This window comes from Apteryx rowi, unplaced genomic scaffold, assembly GCF_003343035.1.
Source record: "Apteryx rowi isolate R43461 unplaced genomic scaffold, aptRow1 scaffold_330, whole genome shotgun sequence".
Taxonomy (NCBI): Eukaryota; Metazoa; Chordata; class Aves; order Apterygiformes; family Apterygidae; genus Apteryx; species Apteryx rowi.
The window spans coordinates 801,190-824,321 of NW_020449753.1; the positions used below are offsets into that span (position 1 = coordinate 801,190).

A 23,132-nucleotide genomic window follows, 5' to 3' on the forward strand; every position below is an offset into this window, starting at 1 on the left:
AAGTCTGGAGAAAGGAAGACTTTCCCTTGGTGGAGGAGAATTGGGTTAGAGATCATTTAGGCAAACTTGACACCCACAAATCCATGGGCCCTAATGGGATGCACCCACGAGTGCTGAGGGAGCTGGCAGATGTCATTGCTAAGCCACTCTCCATCATCTTTGAAAGGTCATGGAGAACAGGAGAGGTGCCTGAGGACTGGAGGAAAGCCAGTGTCACCACAGTCTTCAAAAAGGGCAAGAAGGAGGACTCAGGGAACTACAGGCCACTCAGCCTCACCTCCATCCCTGGAAAGGTGATGGAGCAGCTCATCCTGAAGGCCATCTCTAAGCATGTGGAGGAAAAGAAGGTGATCAGGAGTGGTCAGCATGGCTTCCCCAAGGGGAAATCATGCTTAACCAATCTGATAGCCTTCTCTGATGGAATGACTGGCTGGGTAGATGAGGGGAGAGCAGTGGATGTTGTCTCCCTTGACTTCAGCAAGGCTTTTGACACTGTCTCCCATAACATCCTCATAGGGAAGCTCAGGAAGTGTGGGCTAGATGAGTGGACAGGGAGGTGGATTGAGAACTGGCTGAATGGCAGAGCTCCGAGGGTTGTGATCAGTGCCACAGAGTCTAGTTGGAGGCCTGTAGCTAGCGGTGTCCCCCAGGGGTCAGTACTGGGTCCAGTCTTGTTCAACTTCTTCATCAATGACCTGGATGAAGGCACAGAGTGCACCCTCAGCAAGTTTGCTGACGACACAAAACTGGGAGGAGTGGCYGMTACMCYRGARGGCTGTGCTGCCATTCAGAGRGACCTGGAGAGGCTGGAGAGGTGGGCAGAGAGGAACCTCATGAAGTTCAACAAAGGCAAGTGCAGGGTCCTGCACCTRGRGAGGAATAACMYCATGCASCWGKACAGGYTGGGGGTTGACCTGCTGGAARGCAGCTCTGCGGAGAAGGACCTGGGAGTGCTGGTGGACACCAAGGTGACCATGAGGCAGCAATGTGCCCTTGTGGCCAAGAAGGCCAATGGTATCCTGGGGTGCATTAGGAAGAGTGTTGTCAGCAGGTTGAGGGAGGTGATCCTCCCCCTCTACTCAGCCTTGCTGAGGCCACATCTGGAGTACTGCGTCCAGTTCTGGGCTCCCCAGTACAAGAGAGATGTGGCACTACTGGAGCAAGTCCAGCGAAGGGCTACAAAGATGATTAAGGGACTGGAGCATCTCTCTTATGAGGAAAGGCTGAGAGAGCTGGGCCTGTTTAGCCTGGAGAAGAGAAGACTGAGAGGAGATTGTATCAATGTATACAAATATCTTAAGGGAGGGTGTCAAGAGGATGGGGCCAGACTTTTCTCAGTGGTGTTCAGCGACAGGACACGAGGCAACAGGCACAAACTGAAACACAGGAAGCTCCGTCTGAATATGAGGAAAAACTTCTTCCCTGTGAGGGTGACAGAGCACTGGAACAGGTTGCCCAGAGAGGTTGTGGCGTCTCCTTCTCTGGAGATATTCAAAATCTGCCTGGACAAGATCCTGTGCAATGTGCTCTACGTGACCCTGCTTGAGCAGGGGGGTTGGACTTAGACGATCTCCAGAAGCGCCTTCCAATCTCAACCATTCTGTGATTCTGAAAGCACTATGACACAGTCATTTTGCCAGAGCTAAAAGTTGACAGGGAAGTCTGATCTCCAACCTAAAGTAAGCAATTCAAATCAAAATCCAAGCCCATACATTTTCTAAAGGAAAGTCTTACTGTGCTTACTAGCAAAAACCATGCTTTCCCAACTCTTCCCCATCCTTATATAATAAAGCTATTACAATAGTACCAACTCCTGAGACACAGCATGGATAAGTCTAAGCCGTGTTTGTAAGAAACACTGAAGGTAAGCTGTTTTCTATTTCTGCATTAGTGAAATACTGGAATGTTCTAGTGAGAGACACAAATAAATGGACACAAGTATACAGATAACCCCACAGTCGGAGTTGTAGGGCAGAAATGAAAATCTAATTTCTCCCCTCAAATCCAAAATAGGGTCACCTTTTGCTATTATTAGGTCATTAGCTTTTCAGCCAAGTCTGCTAAAGAAGAAGTAGTCAATAATTTTCACAAGTGAAAAAGAGGAGAAAGGGAGCGATTCTCGGTTCCTGAGGGCTTCTGGAAGACCTAAGGCCATAATACTTTACTGTAGTGTTCTAGGGAAAACTCTGTTCATTTAAAGATCAGCTGAGAATTAAAACAATAAAAGTCTGTAATGAGTGWAATATTCTGTGTTTTCTCATTTCTCTACTAAGTTTTTCTCTGAGACTACTGCTGCACTACACAGCCTCCTCTGGATTCTCTTCTTCCTGGAAAAGAAGCATCTGAAGGAACAGTAAAGTAAAGCAAACACAAGTCTTTTTGACTGAAGTACAAGCCCCTGGAGAAACAGCGCTGACAACAGCTGATGAAAACCTAGGAGAATCAGAGTGAATTTTAAAATTATTAATTCCTTATCTTCACACTAAGTGGCTACAGGCTTGCTCAGAAAGCACTAGCACAAAAAACTATTCCTTTAAACAAAATACATTTATTTCCTCAGTTGAGTATGAGAAGGGCTACAGCATTTGCCCATCCAACCCTACCTATTCTAAGGTGAGAGGGTAAGAAGCCTTACTTACCGACCGTGACTGCTGTGCTTGGAAAGGAACAAATTGTCCTGGAGGTGGCAAGTGAGGAGGGTGGTGTGGAGAAAGATGAGGAGGATGCAAAAGAAACGGATCGCTAGAAATGAGGGGTGGGAATGCTGCGTACGGTACTGGTAGGTGCTGGACTGAACATGCCTGAAGCATCTGAAACAAAATGAAAAAACAAAAAACAAAACTTATTTTTGCCTCTAGCATGAACATTTCTTATAGAACATTCCTTATTTATTAAGGAGAGATATTAAAAGAAAGTAGTTCTCCTCCCTCCTTGGAAAAGCCTTCAAAACGCATATAAACAGTAATTCATTCACATACACACAGAACAGTGACTAATGCAGATCAGGTTCTACAAACATGATAGTGTGTCACCAGCCAGCTGCAAAGTGCCTTTCACTTTAGATGTATTCAGTGGGAACTGGGGTTTTCAGACCTACAGGATCAGGGACAGGCTCCTGAGAAAAGAGCAGATATACCCATACTCTAGTAAATTCTATTCTTCCCGTGTATTACCTTCAAAATATCAAGTCAAGGCAATGGCCTTGCACCTATTTAAAGCTCTAGATGGAGTCGATGGACTCCTAGCTGATGGCAACCACTGTTGCCTCACATTTTAAGCACAATTCATAAGCTCTGTTCAGTTCAGTGCTTTGAGAGATCTCCTATGCTGTGAAGGCAGCAGTGTGAGCAAGAGCTACTGCAGGAATAACCTCTTCTCTCTCCTCTGTGAAATTTCTCATACAAAAGCAACTATGGGACACTAAATTTTGAACTTTGTAAGTGATGAAGGCAGTGTAGGGGAGCAGAAACATGCTTAATCGAAGCCTTAATTTCTACTTCCATTTCTGCAAATGGAGGAATGAGGAAAAAATGCATTCTCTTTTTCCTGCTCTTTGATTTGTCATTGGAATCCCAGGTATTCTTTCTACATTTTTGACCATTAAAAGAGCAACTCAGAATACATTTGTTAGTTGTCAAACAACCAGCATCACCTTTGTTTTATATAAACAAAAGATAATTATTATGGTCGTCTTCGTATTTATAACTTTGCTATCCCACTTGTGAAGCATATCTAATTTTATAAAGAAATGTAGAGAACCCACTGCTACTCTCTCAATTGTTCTTGTTAGTCATGAGTCACACAACATATTAAGCATATTGACTATAATGACTGCACAAATAGTAAGAGATCTAGTTTAAAACCAGATTCATGCAGTTAAAGTGGAATCACCACCTCGCTTACTGTGTTCATGACCCACAAGAAATCTTTACATATGCTGAAACAAGAGCAAATTAATCTACTAGTTTTTCCTTAAATGCACAATCAGAACTGCTGACTATACTTCCCCTTCGTCTACAACACCATTTTCTAAAAAAAGAAATGTCAAAGCCAAATGTTTCTGTTATTAAAATATTTTTATTATATTTAATAAAGTGAAAACTGTTCTCTAAAATACTTGAAGATAAATTTACAGGTACAGTGTGACACAGTGTTCAGGAATGATTTGTGCTATGCAGGGGGTTAAGACTGATTATTTTAATGGTCCTTCAGATTGACCTTACCTACACTTATTCAATGTCGAAAAGCAGACAATATTCCACACCCCACATACAACGAGAGTACATTTAAATCCAGACCCCAAATTAAATTCGTTTCATGTTGTTATATTCAGGTCAAATTGTCCACTGGATTGCTTTCAAGTATAGCTAGAATGTGCAAGGATCTCAGCTGCTAGAAATGTGTGATCATTTCCATTCTAGTGAACTTCTTCAGCTGTGTGTCATTACGCCTTCATTTTACAGGAGGACTTTTCCAGACGTTTGGCTCATGAAAGTAATAAAATGATACCAGCAAGTTCACAGATGACACCAAGTTAAGAGGCTCAAGTCAGTATGCTGCAGGGCAAGACTACCATTCAGAAGGACTTCAGTAGCTGGAGAAACTGGCTGACAAGAACTTCACGAAGTTCAAGGAAGACACATGTGAAGTTCTGCACTGGGACAGAACAACTCCATGCAGCAGGACAGGCTTGGGACAGACTGGCTGGGGAGTATATTTGCAGAAAAGAAGGAAGGGGTTCTGGTCCAGCATGAGTACAACAGGAGCAACAATGTACTTTTGCACCCAAGAAGACCTACTGCATATTGGACTATATTACTAAGAGTGTAACTAGAAGGTGATCCTTCCCCTCTATTTGTTGCTTGTGAGACTGCATCTGAGGTCCTGTGTCTAGTTTTGGGCTCTCCAGTACCAAAAAAGACACTGACATACCGAAATGGGTCCACTGAAAAGCCACTAAGTTAACGATGAGGTTGGTGTATACAGCGTACAAGGAGAAGTTGTATTTGTTCAGCTTTAGTAAAAGAAAGTTAAGCAAGGACATTAGTACTGCCTTCAGTTACTTCAGGGGAGGGGATAGGCAGAAACAGACTCTTCTGGGAGTGAACAGTGAAAGGACAAGAAGCAACGGGAACTAATTACAGCAAAGGAGATTCCAATCAGATATAAGGAAAAAAATTTTTTCACCAGAGGAGTGGTTGAACATTGCAGCACAGGCTCAGAGGGGTTGTGAAATTTCCATCCTTGGAAATTGGTTGTTCTCTGAGCAGTGACCTCCAGAGCTCCCTCCTAACTTACATTATTCTTTGATTCTGTGACATAATAGGGGAAAAAAAAAAAGCATAAAGTTTGCCTGCTGATGCTACATAATTTCAACTTTGAAAATGTTTCATATTCTTTTGCACTGTATCCATTCTCTTAATGAACCTGATAAATTGCAGTATAATCACTCTAAATGACCTGGTTAAATATAACTAACACAACTTTATTCATGTATATATTTAAAGGAGAGCTGCATTGCTGAATTGTAAAATATCTACAAATTGCACAGTTAACTAACTGTTGAAAGAGGAGCATAAGAGATTATTAGCACCTACAATCTGTTATTTGGATTCCCTTAGGCCCCATGATAAAGCTTTAGAAGATTTTTCTCCAGTTGTTGCTTAGTGCTTCTTAGGATGTGCATTCTTGCCTTGCTGAATCTACTATGCAAGCATTGCTGCATTTATGTGGGTACTCACTCTGAGATTGCTTTGCTTCACAGAATCATACCAAGCAGTAAAAACACACAGATCTCAAGATGGAGACAGTAATTAGAAGAAAAAGTTCTCTCATCCTGCCTCAGGGATACACACTGACAGCTTTTCATCACTTTGAAAGGTAAGGGAAGATACCACCCACAAGTATTTCAGACTGGCCAGCAGTATGCCGGAGAAGTTGGTGTGTCTAATGGGGATAAATGGCATCTGGACAACATGAATGCAAACTACTGCTTTTCACTCTTCAATTTAGCTGCTTCAACCAGGGCTAGTTAGATTGGTACTAACAGTTTAAACAAAGAAATAGGAATTCACATCAAGCATTTTTTTTCACTGCCACAGGCTTATTTCATGGCCTCAGGTCATAGAAGGTACACATAACAGCAACATGGGAAAGGTAAGTTACACACTGCTAGCAAATGACCAGCCAGCAAAGACCCATGTATATAAACTATATAGGTGACCATTGCTTGGACAAATCGAGGGTATTAATCCAGTGGAAATAAATACCAGCATTATAAACAGCTACTGGACATCATACATATATATATATATATATATAAAAAAAAATATTACAGATTTATACTAGAAAAAGGAAAAAATAGCTGCAACTTATCATGGGTGTTCTGCAACCTTCATTTTGCACAGTTGAAATTTCTTGTGGTACACAGTCCCACTTCTTGAGTGCTGATGCCTGTGAGCACTTACTGATGAAATCTCCACAGGATGGCATACCGTAAGAATGTAACTGGAAAGTAGTACCTCCCAGCAGACAGGTGAAAATTTATGGAAAAACAGTTCAAATTCTTCCAAATTTTAAGTTGGCAAAAGTTACCCACTCAAGTCAGTTTACTGATGTCTCAGAGAGAAACATCATTATTAAAGAAGAATATTTTGATTCATTTTGAGAGCGCATTTGCAAATAGAACAGAACTTGGCTTTTATTGATCTTTCACAATTTTACTACTTCTCAGGAAAAAACAAAAAACAACTGACTTTGGAGATGCCACTGATCTTTTCTGCGTATAACCAATCCCTGTGCAAGGTCTCTTCAACTTAGTAAATTTTTCTAGGTGAGCTGCCTAATAAGCTTTAAACATCTGAAAGTATGTACAATAGTTGCTGATGAGAAACCAGATCATAAACCAGCATTTATTTGGAGTTAAAAACCATCAGGATAAAATGCCATAACTGTACAAAGAGACTAGGCAAGCACCATACATTTACCAGTTCTAAGGCCTACACTGTTAGGCCATTGCAATTTACCACAGGAAATAAAGGCTTTTTCCAGTGCAATTAAAACCATATGGCCAGTGAAGCTCCAAGCTGCCACTATTATGTCCAAGATCAAAGTTGGTATAATTACAGAAATCCACTTACTGGGGGAGGCACACTGCAAACTGGAAGGTGCTGCCCGCTAAAAACCACTGAGCACCCTGGAACCTGCTGTGTGCTGCAGGCTGGGATGTGCTGGCCTGTGCAAAGTGGGATCCCATGCGGCGCCACTGTTGTCACTGTGTATGAGACAGGGACTGTGCCCTGATGAATCTGCAGCAAAAGGAAAAAAAGCTTTAGTTAACTGTTACTGTAAACTCTTAACAGCCATGTACAGTTACGGCATGACAGGTAAGATAAACTTTCACCTACCAGAAAGTGAATGTACCAGAAAAAACACATTCACAAAGTGTAAAAGGAGGCACATACCTGTAATTCCTGTTCCTTAAAATATTCTTCTCAATGGAATACTACTCTGATCACTGCTTTCAGTGCAAGGCCAGGAGGGATATCTCTGCTTAAAAGGTTAAAACCTCCAAGGCACCTTAGGAGCACTCAAGTAGCATCTCAGATCAGCAGGGCCCCCATACATGCTAAGGTTAGTTCTTACGAAATAAGGAGGCTTTAACTTTCACATAAACGCCAATTAAAAATATAAAGGAAAAAAATATACAAGTAGCTAAAGAATCCTCTCAACTCTGAAAGGAAGACTAATTGAATAATAAGCCAAAGACTCATATCTTTAAAGAACAAGAACTTTACATAGCTTTTCTTTCCTTCAAAGAGGCCAATCTCCGGATTCATGCTCGGACCAACATTCACAAGATGTCTCTTAACCTGACTGTAACAGAAAGGTAACTGAAAAGCTGAAAAGGAGAGGTAACATACTTACAAACATGACTGAGGCATCAGACTTTAAATATCCATGGAAATATTAGGAAACACACCCAGGCATACAGATTTTCTAGTAAGCAATATTCTGCAGAATTTAATCAACAGACCAAGAGCAGAAGGTGTTCCGGACCCAGACAGTACTCAGGTTTTTTACATGAACTATGAAATCTCTGATGAAAAYCCCAAAGAATTAGTGTCAAAGGAGCATAAATCCATAGGAAGTAATTACTTCAAACCTCCCTCTTCCTTCATGATCTGCTAAAATGGAACCAACCTGTGGGAAATTAACAAGCAAGAACAGCTGGCTGAGAACGGGTAAATTAAAGAAAGCTAACCTATTGAACTGGTCAACAGATGAGGCCAAAACAGGAACAGAGATCACTGAACTTAAAATCTCAACCCTTATATCGCTAGTGACAGAAACCACTCTCTGGAGACACACTGACTTTGATCTAGTTTTGACTCAGGAACAAAAACAGATATTTTGTCAGAGGTTTATCAGGGACTTTCATGCAACAGCAGTTGGACATCCAGTGCAATGCTAGGTATGATTCAGGATCTGCTCTTACAGTATATGGAGGAAAAAATGACCTCTTACAGTTCTTCCCTCTCTGAAGTAGCCTGTAGAAAACACTACCATGGAAGACCTCAGCAAGTCTGGAAACACTGACATCTGATCATAGATGATACCTGGAAGGCAGAGGCAGTAGCATGCAATAATTGTTTATCCAGACTTGTCATGATGTCATGTTATCACAGAAAGCAGGGGCATGATTTGGATTTCTGAGATGCTGCACTAACACAACTGTTCATCAAAATGGAAAGTTGCAAAATAGAATGTCAGTTAGTTCCACCCTTACACTCTGTTCCAGATGTAAATACTTCCTTACTGAGCATTGCTCTGCACACAAAATACACCACACTAGTGGAGTGCAGCTGCACTGAATTGCAAATGAGCTTTTAAGCAAAGATGTAAGATTTGCATTTTATGCATGCGCAGTTTGAGAACTGAACATCCAGGTAACCAGTTCTGCCCCCAGCTCATGACTACAAAGCAACTAATGGACTTGTGCTGTAGCCTGCTGATTTGAGGAGAGGAAGAAAAAAAAAGATCAATAGGACAACTTCTCTTACAGGTCCTCAACTATGAAACTCTGTATCAATTCCTGTTTCAGAGATGACCTAATTATTTATTTTCCAGACTAACCAGAGAGCTCATCTTTTCATACCATTTAAGGAGGAATTGGGTTGAGGATAGGATGGCTAATGTGGTAATGTGAAAATGCTATTATGAGTTCTGCTGTTATTTAGGCAGTCARTTATAAGCACTATGAATCTACCTAAATAATATATTTTGATATTTATAAACTCTTAAGTTAGAGGTACTCCTAAGAAGAAGTACTTCATGTAAAATAAAATACAAACATAATTACCATATATCTTAAACTAAATTTAACTTCAGAAGCAGAAGGACTGCATTTCAAAGGGGTGAGCCAGAGGCCTACAAAACTATGCCAACATATGCACTGACAAATTGTTAACTTTCACTCTTCTCTATTAAGACTCTGGGTTTTTGTTTTCACTGCCTGCTGCAGCCCTCCATAAACCGACAATACTCAAGAGGTAAAATGCTGTATATGAGGGCAAATAGGATTATTTTCATTATGTGAACTTCATTGCCAACTAATTTGGGGAGGAGAGGGATCTTGAAGCATCCACAGCATCCTCAGGTCTGTAACTCTAACACCCTCACCTGATCGTGAATGTCAACCATCACTGCATTTTGCTGTGGCGGGTGAGCGGCTGGGTGCAACATACGAGGAGATACATTTGGTGGGTGAAAGGCTCGGGGCTCTTCTATTGCTTGCTGCTGTCCATAGGAGAGGTGGTGATAGTTTTCATCCTGGTTAACGGAATTATGTCGAGACAGACGATCTCTCCTTGCTCTCTGACGTCGAACAGGAGGACTGGAAACACATCAAAAAAGATGAGAGATTACATAAATGCCATAAAACTTTTTTAATAACTAAGAACACGTGAGAATCCAGTATCAAGAAAAATTTGACACTGGAAAACTTTACTGGAACAGTTTTATTAGTTTGGAACATAATTTCTTTTACCAACAAAACTTCTAAAAGCCTTAGTACTGACACATTTCCACATAGAGTGCTTAGCAGAATGTAACTTAATGCACTAGAGGAAACCAGAAGAAGCACTTTATATAAACATTAACTTGTTAGAAAAACATCACTCATGTTGCCATGTCAAATGCTTAAATGTCAAGATAGCAAACTTTAGAAGACTCCTGTGCATTTATTCCAGGCAAGAATCCTTAATCACACGATCACAGATTTCCCCAGGGTCCTTGCTCCAACCAGGGCACCGAATGGCTGCTGCTCACTAAGTAATAGGAGACAAAGCAGCAGACTGCTTTGAAGACACAGATAATTTTTTTTTTTTTAGCTCTTACATGCTCACTAAGTATCTGAGTGCTTCATGGAATTGTCTTCAGAAGATCCTAGGAAATTGTGATTTTGGTGATCTTTCCTTTTGACGGTGGAGAACTGTCATGTAGATTAATTCAAGCCAGAGCATCCACTTATTTTGAGTTAGCAATCTACAGGCCTGGGATTTGAAGACATATCCTTTTATAATTACCTGTATGTTGTTCAGACCAGAGTTGCCACTATTTTGAGTCAAAAGTTCTGCAAATCAGAGACTAGTGGCTCAGGTTCAATCCTCAGAAAATGAAGCACACACAGGTAATAACCCTTCTATTAAAAGTTTTGATTAATTGGCTTTCAATTTGAAACACACAATCACCCCGCCATCACCCAATTAATTCAATCCATGCCTTCCAATCTCCCACAATAGGTAAATGACAGGTCCCACAGACAACATCTAATTCAAGGGATAAAATGCTTTCCTGGTTATGGAACAGGATGAAGGAGCCAAATTGCAGAGAAGAAATAGAAGGGTCTGTGACCACTGGAGCATGTCCTCTCCAATGGACTTTGGAAGAAAACTTAAGATTCTTGACTCTCTCTCTTCCTCTTGCTATTATCAAAGAATCCTGAAACCCACTGGTGAATCACTGTATAAACCAGACATTGCTCAAGCTGAGTCCAGCTTTTGTGCTGAGTGAAGTAGGAGTCTTCTGGGGAAGGGGGAGCATTTATACTACCAGTTATTCATATGCTGTTATGAAGATATGATAGAATGTCTCAAGCTACTATTTTTCTGCTCTACTTCACAGAGGCTTTATGCTATTATTGCCTTTCATGGAACTGAAACAAATGGTAAGTAATTCACCCCTGGTCAGACAAAAGGCCTAATGCCAGATTCTAAAACAGCATTCTAAAAACATCATAGCCTCCTTTTTCTTTACAAATTACTATGTCAGAACACACAAGCTGTGTTTTCTTCTAAGCACAGAGAACCAATTTCAATTGTTTTAATAAAACATGTCTTAATCCCAACCTCCTTTGCCAGAGTTTTTGTTCCACTCTCCATCTCTGTGTTACTAGTATGATCTATCTGTTCAACATTTTGTCATTAAACTAGTGCATATGATTTCTAACCACAGATCAGATTAACATTTAATGCAAAAGATGTTCTACTTTTTTGGAATATTACAGTCAAAGCTTCAAAGTTGCTGTTCCATGCTACAAAAAAATGCTCTAAGTGCTTTTAACAAATTCTGTACGCAACGATTTTTGTTTGGAAAAGCTGTAGGAGCGGAGGAAGTAGAGGAAGTGGAGGAAGGTTACCAATGACAGTACCAATGCTTTGCAAAAACAATTAAGGAAATTCTCTAATTAGCATCAACATTGACTGTTCGACAAGGTAGATCCTCATAAAACTACTTTTATAGTCTGTTGAAAGGTTAAGCTTTCATTTTTCATGGAGCCAAAATTATGAGCAAGCAAAGCCAGCACTTCTGGAGTAATTTTTAAAATGCATGGAGTAGGGTTCACTGGAAAAAAACAATACTTTTCATTCAGCAGAATTCAGAGCATCCAGACACACAGCTCTATACACTTCCTAAATGACTGTGAATGACTTATGAAGAATAGTTAAATAATAACTTAGATCCAAGTCTTAACATCATATTGAACTTGTGCTCAAAGCCTTTAAAAAAAAGGCAACACAAACCTGCATGTGCAGTATAAGCATGGTAAGTGACAGTCCTTTATGCACCCAGTCACTTACATTTTAAGAAAAAGGCACGCCCACCTAAGACAAAGCAGGCAGGACGGAAACAGTGAGAAAAATGCATCAGTTAAACTTTTAGGAATAGCCATCAAAAGCTGACCATAACTGCGGAGTCTTGATCTCAGTATTCTCTAACAAAGGTGATTTCTTTGCAGTAGGACTTTCTCAAATGCTGTTACTCAGTTCAGAATTACCTTTATGGTAAGGAGGAAAGGAAAAACAGATGAAAGATGAGGCACAGCAATGGGACAGAACTCCTCCTTTCACAATGACTGGTAAAGTGGAACTTCCTTCTGTTTCATATAGGCGTGCACTGTGCTTTTAATTTCACAATTTATCTATATAAACAGTTGAACTAGAATAGCATCTTCTTTCTCGAAATCCAAATCAGAAGGCAGGAGGCTGCATTCTTAAATGCCATATTTATTTGCTTATGAKGAATTTGAAAAACTCAACTACAATTAGGACACTGTCATGCTAGGCACATTACAAAATCCTTGATACAAAGAGGTTATGGTCTAAACAGTAACCCAGGTAATGGAAAAATACAGCTAATAGACTCAAAAAAATCCACTGCAAAACACAACACTGATACAGCCTTTGCAGACCAACAGCAGTAGATCTGTAGAACAAAACAGCTGGTGCTAATGATGTCTGGTCAGAGTAATGTCCACACTACACACATTTCAGGGGTTTAGTTTCGACTAGCCCTAGCTGTGTTCCCTTGATCTGAATGGCTATTTACAACTAGAGTGTACCTTTCAGCTTAACTTCATCTGAAAAGAATCTGGTTCATGAGCTCCAAGACCACTCCACAATGGGAACAAAAGCAAAGAAAATGGAGACAATTAGGAAATTTGCTTCAAAAGCACAAGCATAATCTCAAGTAAACTACTAATAACAGATGCGCTTGCAGTGATCTTAAGAAATCGAGCTTTGATCTTGACAGTGGTTAATAGTTCCGATTTGGCTCCAGTGCTCTAAGACTCAAAAACACTCCTGCGAAACAGACGTGTTTTTTGTTTTCCCTAATGATCTTATTCTGGAAGAGTAGATTGGGTGCTGTTCTATTGCGTAACTGAGCTACAACCAGCTCAAATTCAACAGTACATCCAAGCTAAAACACCTCCCGACTCCCAAGTGCAGGGGAACACAGTGCTGAGACATTCAAATGTCTCCAGCGAAACGAAAAGCAGCTCCTTCTCAAAAGCAGGGTGAGCTGACCCTGGAAAGAGCAAGGTTGTGTCTGCACAATGCTGTGGCCAACTACTTCTGTCAGACGGAAGATAGTTCTGCACTGAGGTGACTCTGGTGTCTGCATTTGCAACATGGTTAATTTGCAAGCCATAGACCATTACCTAGGTGACAAGTGACTGCACTTGAATGCCAGGACACTCTACTTAAGATGCCCATGAACATTCATCTCCTACACATCCCATTCTCCTCCTTCCTCCCACAGTATCTCCAGACTGACTAGATTCAGGTGCCACGCATATAGCTTGTGAAGCACTCTGCTTATTCTGCAGGAGACAGTAATGAATAGTTGCAAAGAAATCTCTGTAASCTGGCTGGATGCCACGCAAAAATGTCAAATGTAGCATGTTCTGGACATCTTGGTTCAAAGCATTTTCAGGTATAACACACTTCATGAGCCAAATGCCCCCATGGAGCACCACTGTACCAAACTATACCCACTGCAAGTTCACAAATCAATTTCTTTCTCAAGTTTGACAAGCTATGTGAAGATCCATGCCATTTTGAATGTCACTGACTGAAAGCTTTCAGATTGATGAACTTGAAATGGAGACAAAACCAGTGTATTTTTAAGTCTCTTGCCTCAAACTACCACTCTACGATCATGTTTGACAGGCTTTATTTATGGAGTCAGAAGAAAACCATTTATATATTTCTAATCTCAAGTCTAATATTGTGCATTCAGGAAAAAGTATAGATACTTCCATTTTAGTAGAAATCAAACTATAATATTTATCTGAAGCAAACAGAGATCAGTGTGCTTTAACTTGCATTAGATGACGGAACATTTTTGAGCCCAATTATAGGGAGGTGAAAGCTTGTGTTTTGGATAAGTAACCTCAGTAGTAAAAAAATCTGTATTTTTATTCTTTCCTATACTATCATACAGGTATCAGTTCAGCCTGGCCATCCAAAACTCTACTCTTCCATGACTAATTGAATTTATTCCAAAATCTCTGCTTTGAGAGTTTTATGAGCCACAAGCCAAAAAACAAAACAAAAATGTAATTCTTACAATTTCTGAACCAACCACCTTAGCAACCACATGACTCAATGCTAACCTCCTCACTCTCCCCAACCAGGTCTCCTTCATTTAAACTGCTTTTATGTAAGAAAAGAATTAAGTGCAACTGCAGTGAAAATTATGGTACTACAGAAAGAACTATTAATACATTTAAAAGCACCCTGATGAGAAGTAAGATTTTAGTTTTTTGTTCTAAATTCCTTACATTTTTCGAAATACTTATTGCTCCAGTGCAGAATGAAAGACAGAATCTGGCTCACAACTGAAAATGTTAATGAGTAATCCTTCCCCCAGGTTGTACTACTGACACAAGTTATGAGAAGATGTATATAATCTAGTCAATGCTGCCTGTAACGCACCCCGTTTGAACTGAAAAGAAAGAGAATAAAAAGTTGTTCCCTAATCTAAACAGCTTGCTTACCTCCTTCTGTTTCGCGCAGGTGTGTTGCACCGTTCCCCTGAGAAGTGGTGTTGGTTGGGCCGAGCCGAAGGAGGCTGCCTATTTGATGTCATCTCCCATGGTCGCATTGGTGGTGATGGGGCTGGTGATGCTGCTGTATAGTCAAAGACTGAATGGGAAAGGCGTTGTCTCTTGGGACTAGGACTGTCTTCACTCTATGCCAGTGCAAAAAGAAAAAACTCCAGATGAATGAGCTACAATCCACCCTGACACTATAATATTACATTTTGCAGCTAGCCTCAGAGAGAGGGACTTACTGCAGACTAGACTAAAACACCATGAAATTAAACACCTGTAAGTAGTTACCAATTTATTGCCTTCATAATGCAAATTTGTGATGGCTCCCTCACCCTGAAAGGAATTATTACTAAAATATATTTTAGCAGCATCAAATATCTTTAATGGCCACATAAAAACAAAATTATATCTGAAGAGGGAATAACATTTACTTTAAGAAAATAAGGTAGATCCTATTTTACACTCTTCCCCTCAACATTTACAGGCCACAGATGCATGAAAAAAAGGTCTAAGCACATGAAAAGAAGGTCTAAGTACAGTATTTGCACCAATGGAATCCATACTTGTCAGTAAACAGACATCATACGTAGTTCTTGAGCTCAGCATTGCATCCCAGTCCTATCAAGTCAGTTCTCACATGGCTGATCAGGCATTTGATTCGTATTGCAGCCAATTTCAATTCTGAGTTTGGCAGCGTTGCTTCACCATTCAACCTATTAGTATGATAATGGCCTTTGGCAAGTACTTACATACAATCTGATCAAAAGCAGTCATCAATCACTGGTTAAGTCTGGGTACTTCACTAAAGTTCTGCTGGGACTAGATAGCACCTACAGCTGTCAATGATAAAAAGCTGTTCACCTCCAAGTAACTTTCTTCCATTTGTTCCTGAACACAAATAACTACCTCTCCTTTCCATTGCATGTCCCTGCTTAAAATGGTTGGCTGAATTTCACTTCTCCATAGGTATGTACTATTGATTCACTAACTAGATGGATTAAGCTGCCATTCTTGTCAAAACTTCCCACAGTTGTCTCAGAAACCAGCTGCAAAGGCAATAAATGTCCCTTCGCCCCCCGCCACTGTTTTGTCAAAATTATAAGCTGTCATGCTTTTAACAAGCATACATCTGAAACCACAGATCAATACAGACTCTGCTCTAGAGCTTACTGTCTGAATACATAAAAACTGAAACCAACACATGAACTACCATGATGGATCCATCGTTCAATCCATCAAACACAATACATCTTTCTGATGGAACATTCTTGGTGCACACCAAATCCTAGTGTTTTGCTGCTCTCCATCTTATCCATTGACATCACTTTCATTTCAGTTCCCCACTTCCATTTGAGCCCCTCACAACACTACTTCGGGTAACCAAAATAACTCCAAATTTTCATTCAACTGCAGATTACTGATGCAGAGAAAACTGAACTCGTCTGCAACTTGTCAGGCTTTGTCTTCCCGACCTGCCCGTCTCATAGACTGGTAATCCAGAGATTGTCAGAGGCCTTCTGTTTCAGAGGTATTTGTAACTTATGATCCCTCTGCTGGCTTTCAGCTTTGCAGGTGCCTGACTATTATTTTCTGAACATCATCAATTGTTTCTTGATGGGTACTAAATGATAGATAAGCTGTCCTCAAGTTTTCTTTCTATAGCATGTATAATGGAAAAGCACAATCTTTCATAAGATAACTTCTGCCCAAGGATTTTCTTCTCTTCTGACTTGATGGCCTTTTTGACTAAATTTCACTTCTTTTCAACCCCATGCTTTCAAGTCATGTAATACAAAATGGAGTTTTCCCCTACTATACCTTAACTCAGGTGGTCACTAGTAACAATGAAGCAGGAGAAGAAGCTGAAATAGCAAAAAAAGAAAAAAAAAAGTACGCACAAAGTACATGGAGGTTGCCCATTTTTAATTCCACATCTGTTTCTAGCACAGGTTCCTTAGGAAAAAAGGCTCCTAAGACCATGATGCATGTATCTGCTTGTTACCCAATCACTTTTGAACTCCTTAACCAATTTCACTTGAATTTGACAGAGCAAAACATAGGTCAAATGACAGATATGCTCTTCAAGCTTCATGAAAGCAGATGTGCAGGTAAAGGTTGATTCTTCCAGAAGGGTGCCTGCCCTCGGGAGCTCAACCTATTTAAACACCAAAAAACTGGAAGAGATACCCGAGAAGTGCCTTGACAACAGTAAAAGATTGTGTGAAAATACATACCCTGCTAGATTCTAGAGAATCTTGCCAAAGGACAAATGGTTAAGAAACCAAGCTACATTTGTTCCACCTCTCTCAGAGGTGCTTATTTAACTTATCTTACTGTTCCAACAGAATGAGTCAAAGACTAGGATGATTTATGGCCTGACTTGAAGCTTTCAGGCTAGGGAGAAGCAAATTTTTTACACCAGGATGACTGAAGTGTGTTGACTTTGAAGTTGTTCAAAGGGACACGGTGTGGTGGGAAGGCAAGTAAGTAAGGCTGGATGGAGTAAGGAGACACAGGGTTTACTGAAGCTGGGAGCTAGCAAAATACAGTGAAGTAACAAAATAATCACTGCTTTCCCAATACACCCTGTACATACCTTTGGCTGGAGACCTCTTGTTACTAGTGCCATAATTTAATCCTAGGGAAAAGTGCTAGATTTAACACAAACACACCCTATACTGTAAAAAACATGTCTATCTTGGAAAAAACAGTTCTTTGAATAATTTTTCTTTTGTATTTGGAGTGCACCACTTCAAACACAGCAGAGATCCAAACTGCTAAGTAGTTAGCCTTCATCGTCGTTCCAAATTACTACTTAGCACAGCTATTTCAAAACTCTGTAAGAAGTGCTAATTGTGCTCTGTGTTAAGCAACTGTATTTTCACTCTAACTTGTTTGCCATTAGAAAGAAAATAAAGATAAAATCATTTTTGGTACTACATAAGTATAGTTTTAAAATCTAATTAAGTTTTTTCCTGCACTTAAAATAAAATAACTTGTAGCTAAGCCCAACCTATTTGCAGATTGATGCCATTAAAAAAAAAAAAAAGTGTTTTATCTTGGGTTTAATTAAGAAACCAAGTCTCATGTGATGATTGTAGCAAGGATATAACAGCATGTGGGAAAGTATAGGGAATTAATGACAGACAAATCCTGTAAAATTTAAGATTTGTTTTCATGTCAGTTTCAACAAGCACATGGAATAACTAGCTACAGCCAGCGTAATTTTGTGATCTATGTTATTATCAGTCCATAAGCACTATAGTTTATTCATGGAATACAGTATTTTCAGAAACAATGATTGTTCCCCAAATCTCCAAATCACTTTTGTTCCATCTTGCTAGTATCCAAAACATTCTCTGGGACTACCACTGCTTTTTACAGCCATTCTGCAATGTGTTTTTTCTTTTGTCCAACAAGCAACAAGAACAGAATGCCTGGCAGCTACCATGAACATTGAATCTAGCTTTTACCTAGCAAGGGAAAAATACTACCTTATTTGAAATATTAATTCAAAAAAAAGAACAAGATGAGCACTTACACAAATTACTTTGTATTTAAAGGCATCTTATTACTACTAGTAGGAGATGAAACTTAATGTCAGGACAAATATGCAATCTCATCCCTAGAAGTCAGACAATTCAGTTAGATACTCCCAATACATTCTTATCTCTGTGCCCTAGGGAATCTCAACATGTAACAGTGCCAAAGGTGATTAAAGAGCATGTTTACTCAAAAAATATCCTTTAACTGAAACATTACCGGAAAAAGACACATACGGCAGTTTGCTATGCTTCTGTTCATTTTTATTTTAGTAATTCTTTGTGTTTTTTCTAAATGCTGTTCCAATTTATATGGTATTTTGATGAAGACAATACACCTAAAGGTGTTCCTCTGTTCCAGTTAAACCATAAAGATTACACACACAAGCTAATTAGAAGATCAACCACTGCAGAAGGAAATTATTACCAAAAATGACTGCTGTCAATATCTAAAATCACTCTTCTCTCCAACTCTCTGCATATTCTCATGGATTGGCCCTGAGGAATAATTCAGACATAAAACTACTCTATACCTCCAATCACAGCTTTAGGACTGCTGCTATCCTACAGCACACAAAGACCTTTATTTTAAAAATAACTTTTATCTGAGTACCTTCACCTCATAGGAAATACCTAATGAGTATTTTCAAGCAGAGCCTTCTCCTTAGAAAGTTTTACATAGGAAGTACAATCTGATAGATTGTGACCAGCCCAACCATGCTCATTATAAACTTTTAGTGCACGTTCCTTTTTTCAAGGATCGACACTGAAAAAAATCAGTAAGTTTTCCTTGATATGGACTGGTGAGATGAATGTTTGTAACCAATTTCAAACTTAATTATGCCTGTCGAAGGGGTCACTAAACTAAGTATTTCATATCGCCTACCTGCAAAGAATCTATACATGTCAACTACTTACATTCCAGTGTTTCTAATACTCTGATTACACTTGTAAAAATACTAATACTGAATAGACAAACTGTCTCCAAATGCTATGGCTAATTCAAAGGCCAGGAATGAGCTCATCTGAAGTATGGTATAATCCAGCTCAGGTCTAGTATGCTCTGGCGGAGCCACGCGCCATGACCAAGACAAAGAAACTTGGTGTACAGACACATACAGGACCCTGGATGGAGTCAACCAGGTCCAGCTGGGCTTACCAAAAATTAATGTCTTTTTGCATCTCACCTCCAGAAAGCAACAGAGGAACCAGGAAATTTAACTCAGTTGTGGCATTTTAAGACAGAGACGTTTTAGTGCAGAGCTGTACTTAACCAACCTGAAGCTCTTGGAGGTGCACAGCAGATGGATTTCAGTGACTTTGTAGTTGTGATTCTTTGCCATCAGTTATCCCTGCATCACAGCATGTCCTAGATTATTTGCTTTTTCCAATTACTAATCATTAGGCTAATCTGTCATTACCCTCAATAATAGTGAAAGATCAAAAATGTATTTTTTAACTGTTGTCTATTTGCTGGTCTATCCCTCACAAAAACTTTTGAGGTCATCAGCTAGCTTCAATGAAAATCTGTCAGTGTCTTAAGATCTTAAGTTCTATTCTGACACCTTTTATGAAGATAAAGAAATTAACATCCAGTAGAGGAGAAAGAGCCAAATGACTATTCCTCCCACTGAGGGAAAGGTAGACATAACTCAGCTGTTACGTACTGTAATTAGTACATGCCTGCTGACCAGTGACAAAAGTGTGCATACAACTATAAACTAGTCTGGGGTTTGTACTACAGGTATCAGAGAACTGGTGTTACTGTAATCTGTGTATGGGGGAAGTGTAAGCACAAGTCAAGGGGCAAAGAACAGTGAAACCTTGTTTCCAAAAGTTTAATTTTTGTTCATACAATTGTACAATAATTTTTATGTATTTATGCAAATTATCATATATTAATTCTCCTGCCAATGTCCTCTGTATAAAACTTTGCCCAAGGATTCTGAGGATTTTATGTATTTGTCTAGGATCTCCAAGCATCCTGTAGTGTAGCTTAAGCATCACTGAGTAACTCTGATCAGCCTGCCACCTATCTTTACCATATCTGTACCACAGTAGTTGCTCCACTAAGCAGAGTCAATCCCAACGGCAGTAGCAAATTTCACTGCCACATACTATATAAAATTTCAGTCTGGAAATTCTACACAAACACAGTAGCCCTGTGCTGCAGAGATGGGTCATCTGTGTGAAACCAAATACAAAAACTTTTGGCAAGAATACTATAAACTCATTTTGCTAACAATATCATCAAGTAATAGCATCAAGTAATAGCTGACTGCACACGGGAAAGAGAAAAATCAAAGCTCTTAAGTCCTCAGCTCTCCAGGAGAGTACTCAGGGAACCTACTGCCAATTTTTCCAAAGCAAGGGGCATCTTAGAGAAAGTTCAGAACAACTGACATAAAACATTGGAAAAGTGTGGTGATACCCCAAATCCTTAGGCAGATTTTCTGTGTTCACAGGTTCATACATTGTCCACGTTGTTGCTGTTCATGAATACTGCTGATGTGACAAACCAGCAGAAGCCAACAAGCAACCAACAGTACATCACCAGCAACACTAAGAACATCTCTGTAAATTATTAGCAAGACTGTGGCTTTGCACAGATTTTAACAAGTTTCACTTCTGTGCAAAGTTTCCTATTTTACACAGACCTATTTTATTTTATCATTTAAAAAAACAGCAAAATCAAGATTAAAATATACTCTGAATCAATCTCTTGCGGTTTATTTACTGTTAAACTAAAAAATAGCTATTTGTATTTTTTTATTATGAATCACAAAAATCAGTGATATGTATCATAATAAATTTACTTATACTCTCTATCAGAAATTACTTACTTAACAGATGGATTTTGTAAAAATAATTGACTTTTATCATTGAAGGCATTTTACCAACGTAATAAGAGCCTCTCAAGACAAGTGCTATGGTAAGATAATGTCAGTTTGAGTAGGTGATGTTTTCACAGGTCTTAAAAGACAGTTACACCGAGGTTATAGTTCAACAGAACTTGACCTAGCAGGCGTTTAATTACAAAATGCAACAAGTAGACTTACACTTTCAGAAAATGAAGGAAAAAGCTCCCAAACCCATGTTATAAAAGCAAGAAGAGTTTAAAGGCAACTAGAATCTTTCAATATAGTAGGACAATTTACCCAAACTTTAATTTTTCAGTACAAAGTTAACATGACATTTCATTTTTTAAAAATTCCTATCGGAAATTAAAGATGGCAAAAGTATCACAGTGGCTGATATAGGAAGTCACAGAAATACTGCAAAAGAGTCGCTTCAAAAAGTTGATTGTAGCTGCCTGGAACAGTAAAAATCCCATTTTTCAAAGTAGGACCCTTAAGTTTTTGACTCTATTAAATGTTGAGCAACATGAAACACTTCTGGCTGCTGGAAAGAAACTAGTGGGAGGTGATCTCATGGGCCCGGAAAGTGCAATTTCTTCCTCAAAGATGCAAAGCATCCTAATTGAACAGTATTTTTCATTTGTGGAGATAGAAGAGGGAGCCAATTTAGGTCCTAAAATGGGAAAAAATCAGATGTTCCTCTTAACCGCATTTTTAAATGCGGTATTTTACAGCAACTTCTTGTATTTACATCTTCAAGTTGCAATCCTGCCTGAAAATCCAACTTTTAATCTCAAACACAAACATTAACTAAAAAAATACATATATCAGACAAACTTCACACCCTTTGAGCATTTAGAAAGTCTCTGGTGCATTGGACTAATGGTCCATAAAATGAATAAGCATGTATCACTTTCCTCTGTACGCTTCTAATATGTACTCACATCTGAATACACATGAACAGTGGTATTCCTGTAGGGAAAAATCTGTCCTACTCTGCAAATATTGTAGCACTTATCTCTGAATAATCAATTTTAAATTTGACAACATTTAGCAAAATATGACTGCCTGAAGAAGTCCTTTTTAAACAACTCAATTTCCATGACCTGATGTAACTGTAACGCAACAGATTAAAAAAGCCAAAATAAATAATTCCACCTTTATTATGAAATATTAAAAGCAGACATCTAAGTAGCACAATTAAAATCATTTAAAGTAAAAGAGCAAACAATGCAAAAAATTATATTGTGCACACTTAGAGAAGGTGATACAAACAAAATGGTACAGAGAACTGTGAAATAATATTTATGTTGGATTAACTTGACTTAACATGTTTTTAAGCTATCTATGCAGAAAGTTTTGTAAAATAATTAAGTCTGCATTGTACAGTAGCTCTTCCTAACCATCAGTGGCACCAAAATAGACCTCTTACAGCTTAGGAGTTGGTCATAACCAAAAGATAACCCAACCACTGGGTGACTGTCACACCCCAGGAGATCTTCTAAGGCCAAGATGCTCTCACTGGAAGGCAGAAGAGTTCTCTCCATATAAAAAGTGCAGCTGCAATTCATCTCCCTCTTCTTGAATGAGGGTACAAACACTGCCTACCCAAATAACCAATTAATAATATTTCTGTGTTTTCATTTCAAGCAGAAGAGGGCAGTAAATGAACCATTTTGCACATCAGAGACCGAAAATGAGGCAATACCATTTTCAGACTCACTGAAAAGTGAGTTCAGAATCTTGCTTAAAATTTGAAGCTTCCTTGTTTCTATGAAAGGAAGCCAAATGAAGCTGTTCAGCATCTCATTGAAACTTTCTTCACCGTAAATG

The 23,132-nt window shown here is 39.2% G+C and overlaps 1 protein-coding gene across 8 annotated transcripts in view; it reads right to left on the reverse strand.

The window, feature by feature from the left end:
- The window catches only part of RNF38 (ring finger protein 38), a 59,217-nt gene that overhangs the window by 19,458 nt on the left and 16,627 nt on the right, over nucleotides 1–23,132 (reverse strand). For all 8 annotated transcript variants that reach the window (XR_003254516.1, XM_026071783.1, XM_026071784.1 and 5 more), the window contains 4 exons: nucleotides 14,843–15,036; nucleotides 9,682–9,895; nucleotides 7,140–7,307; nucleotides 2,640–2,810 (listed from right to left, as the gene is read on the reverse strand). Coding sequence is in view for 7 of the 8 variants with exons in the window: in XM_026071783.1 (XP_025927568.1) it covers nucleotides 2,640–2,810; nucleotides 7,140–7,307; nucleotides 9,682–9,895; nucleotides 14,843–15,036 (747 nt within the window). In the remaining variant the exon portion in view is untranslated. The remainder of the gene's footprint in view (nucleotides 1–2,639; nucleotides 2,811–7,139; nucleotides 7,308–9,681; nucleotides 9,896–14,842; nucleotides 15,037–23,132) is intronic.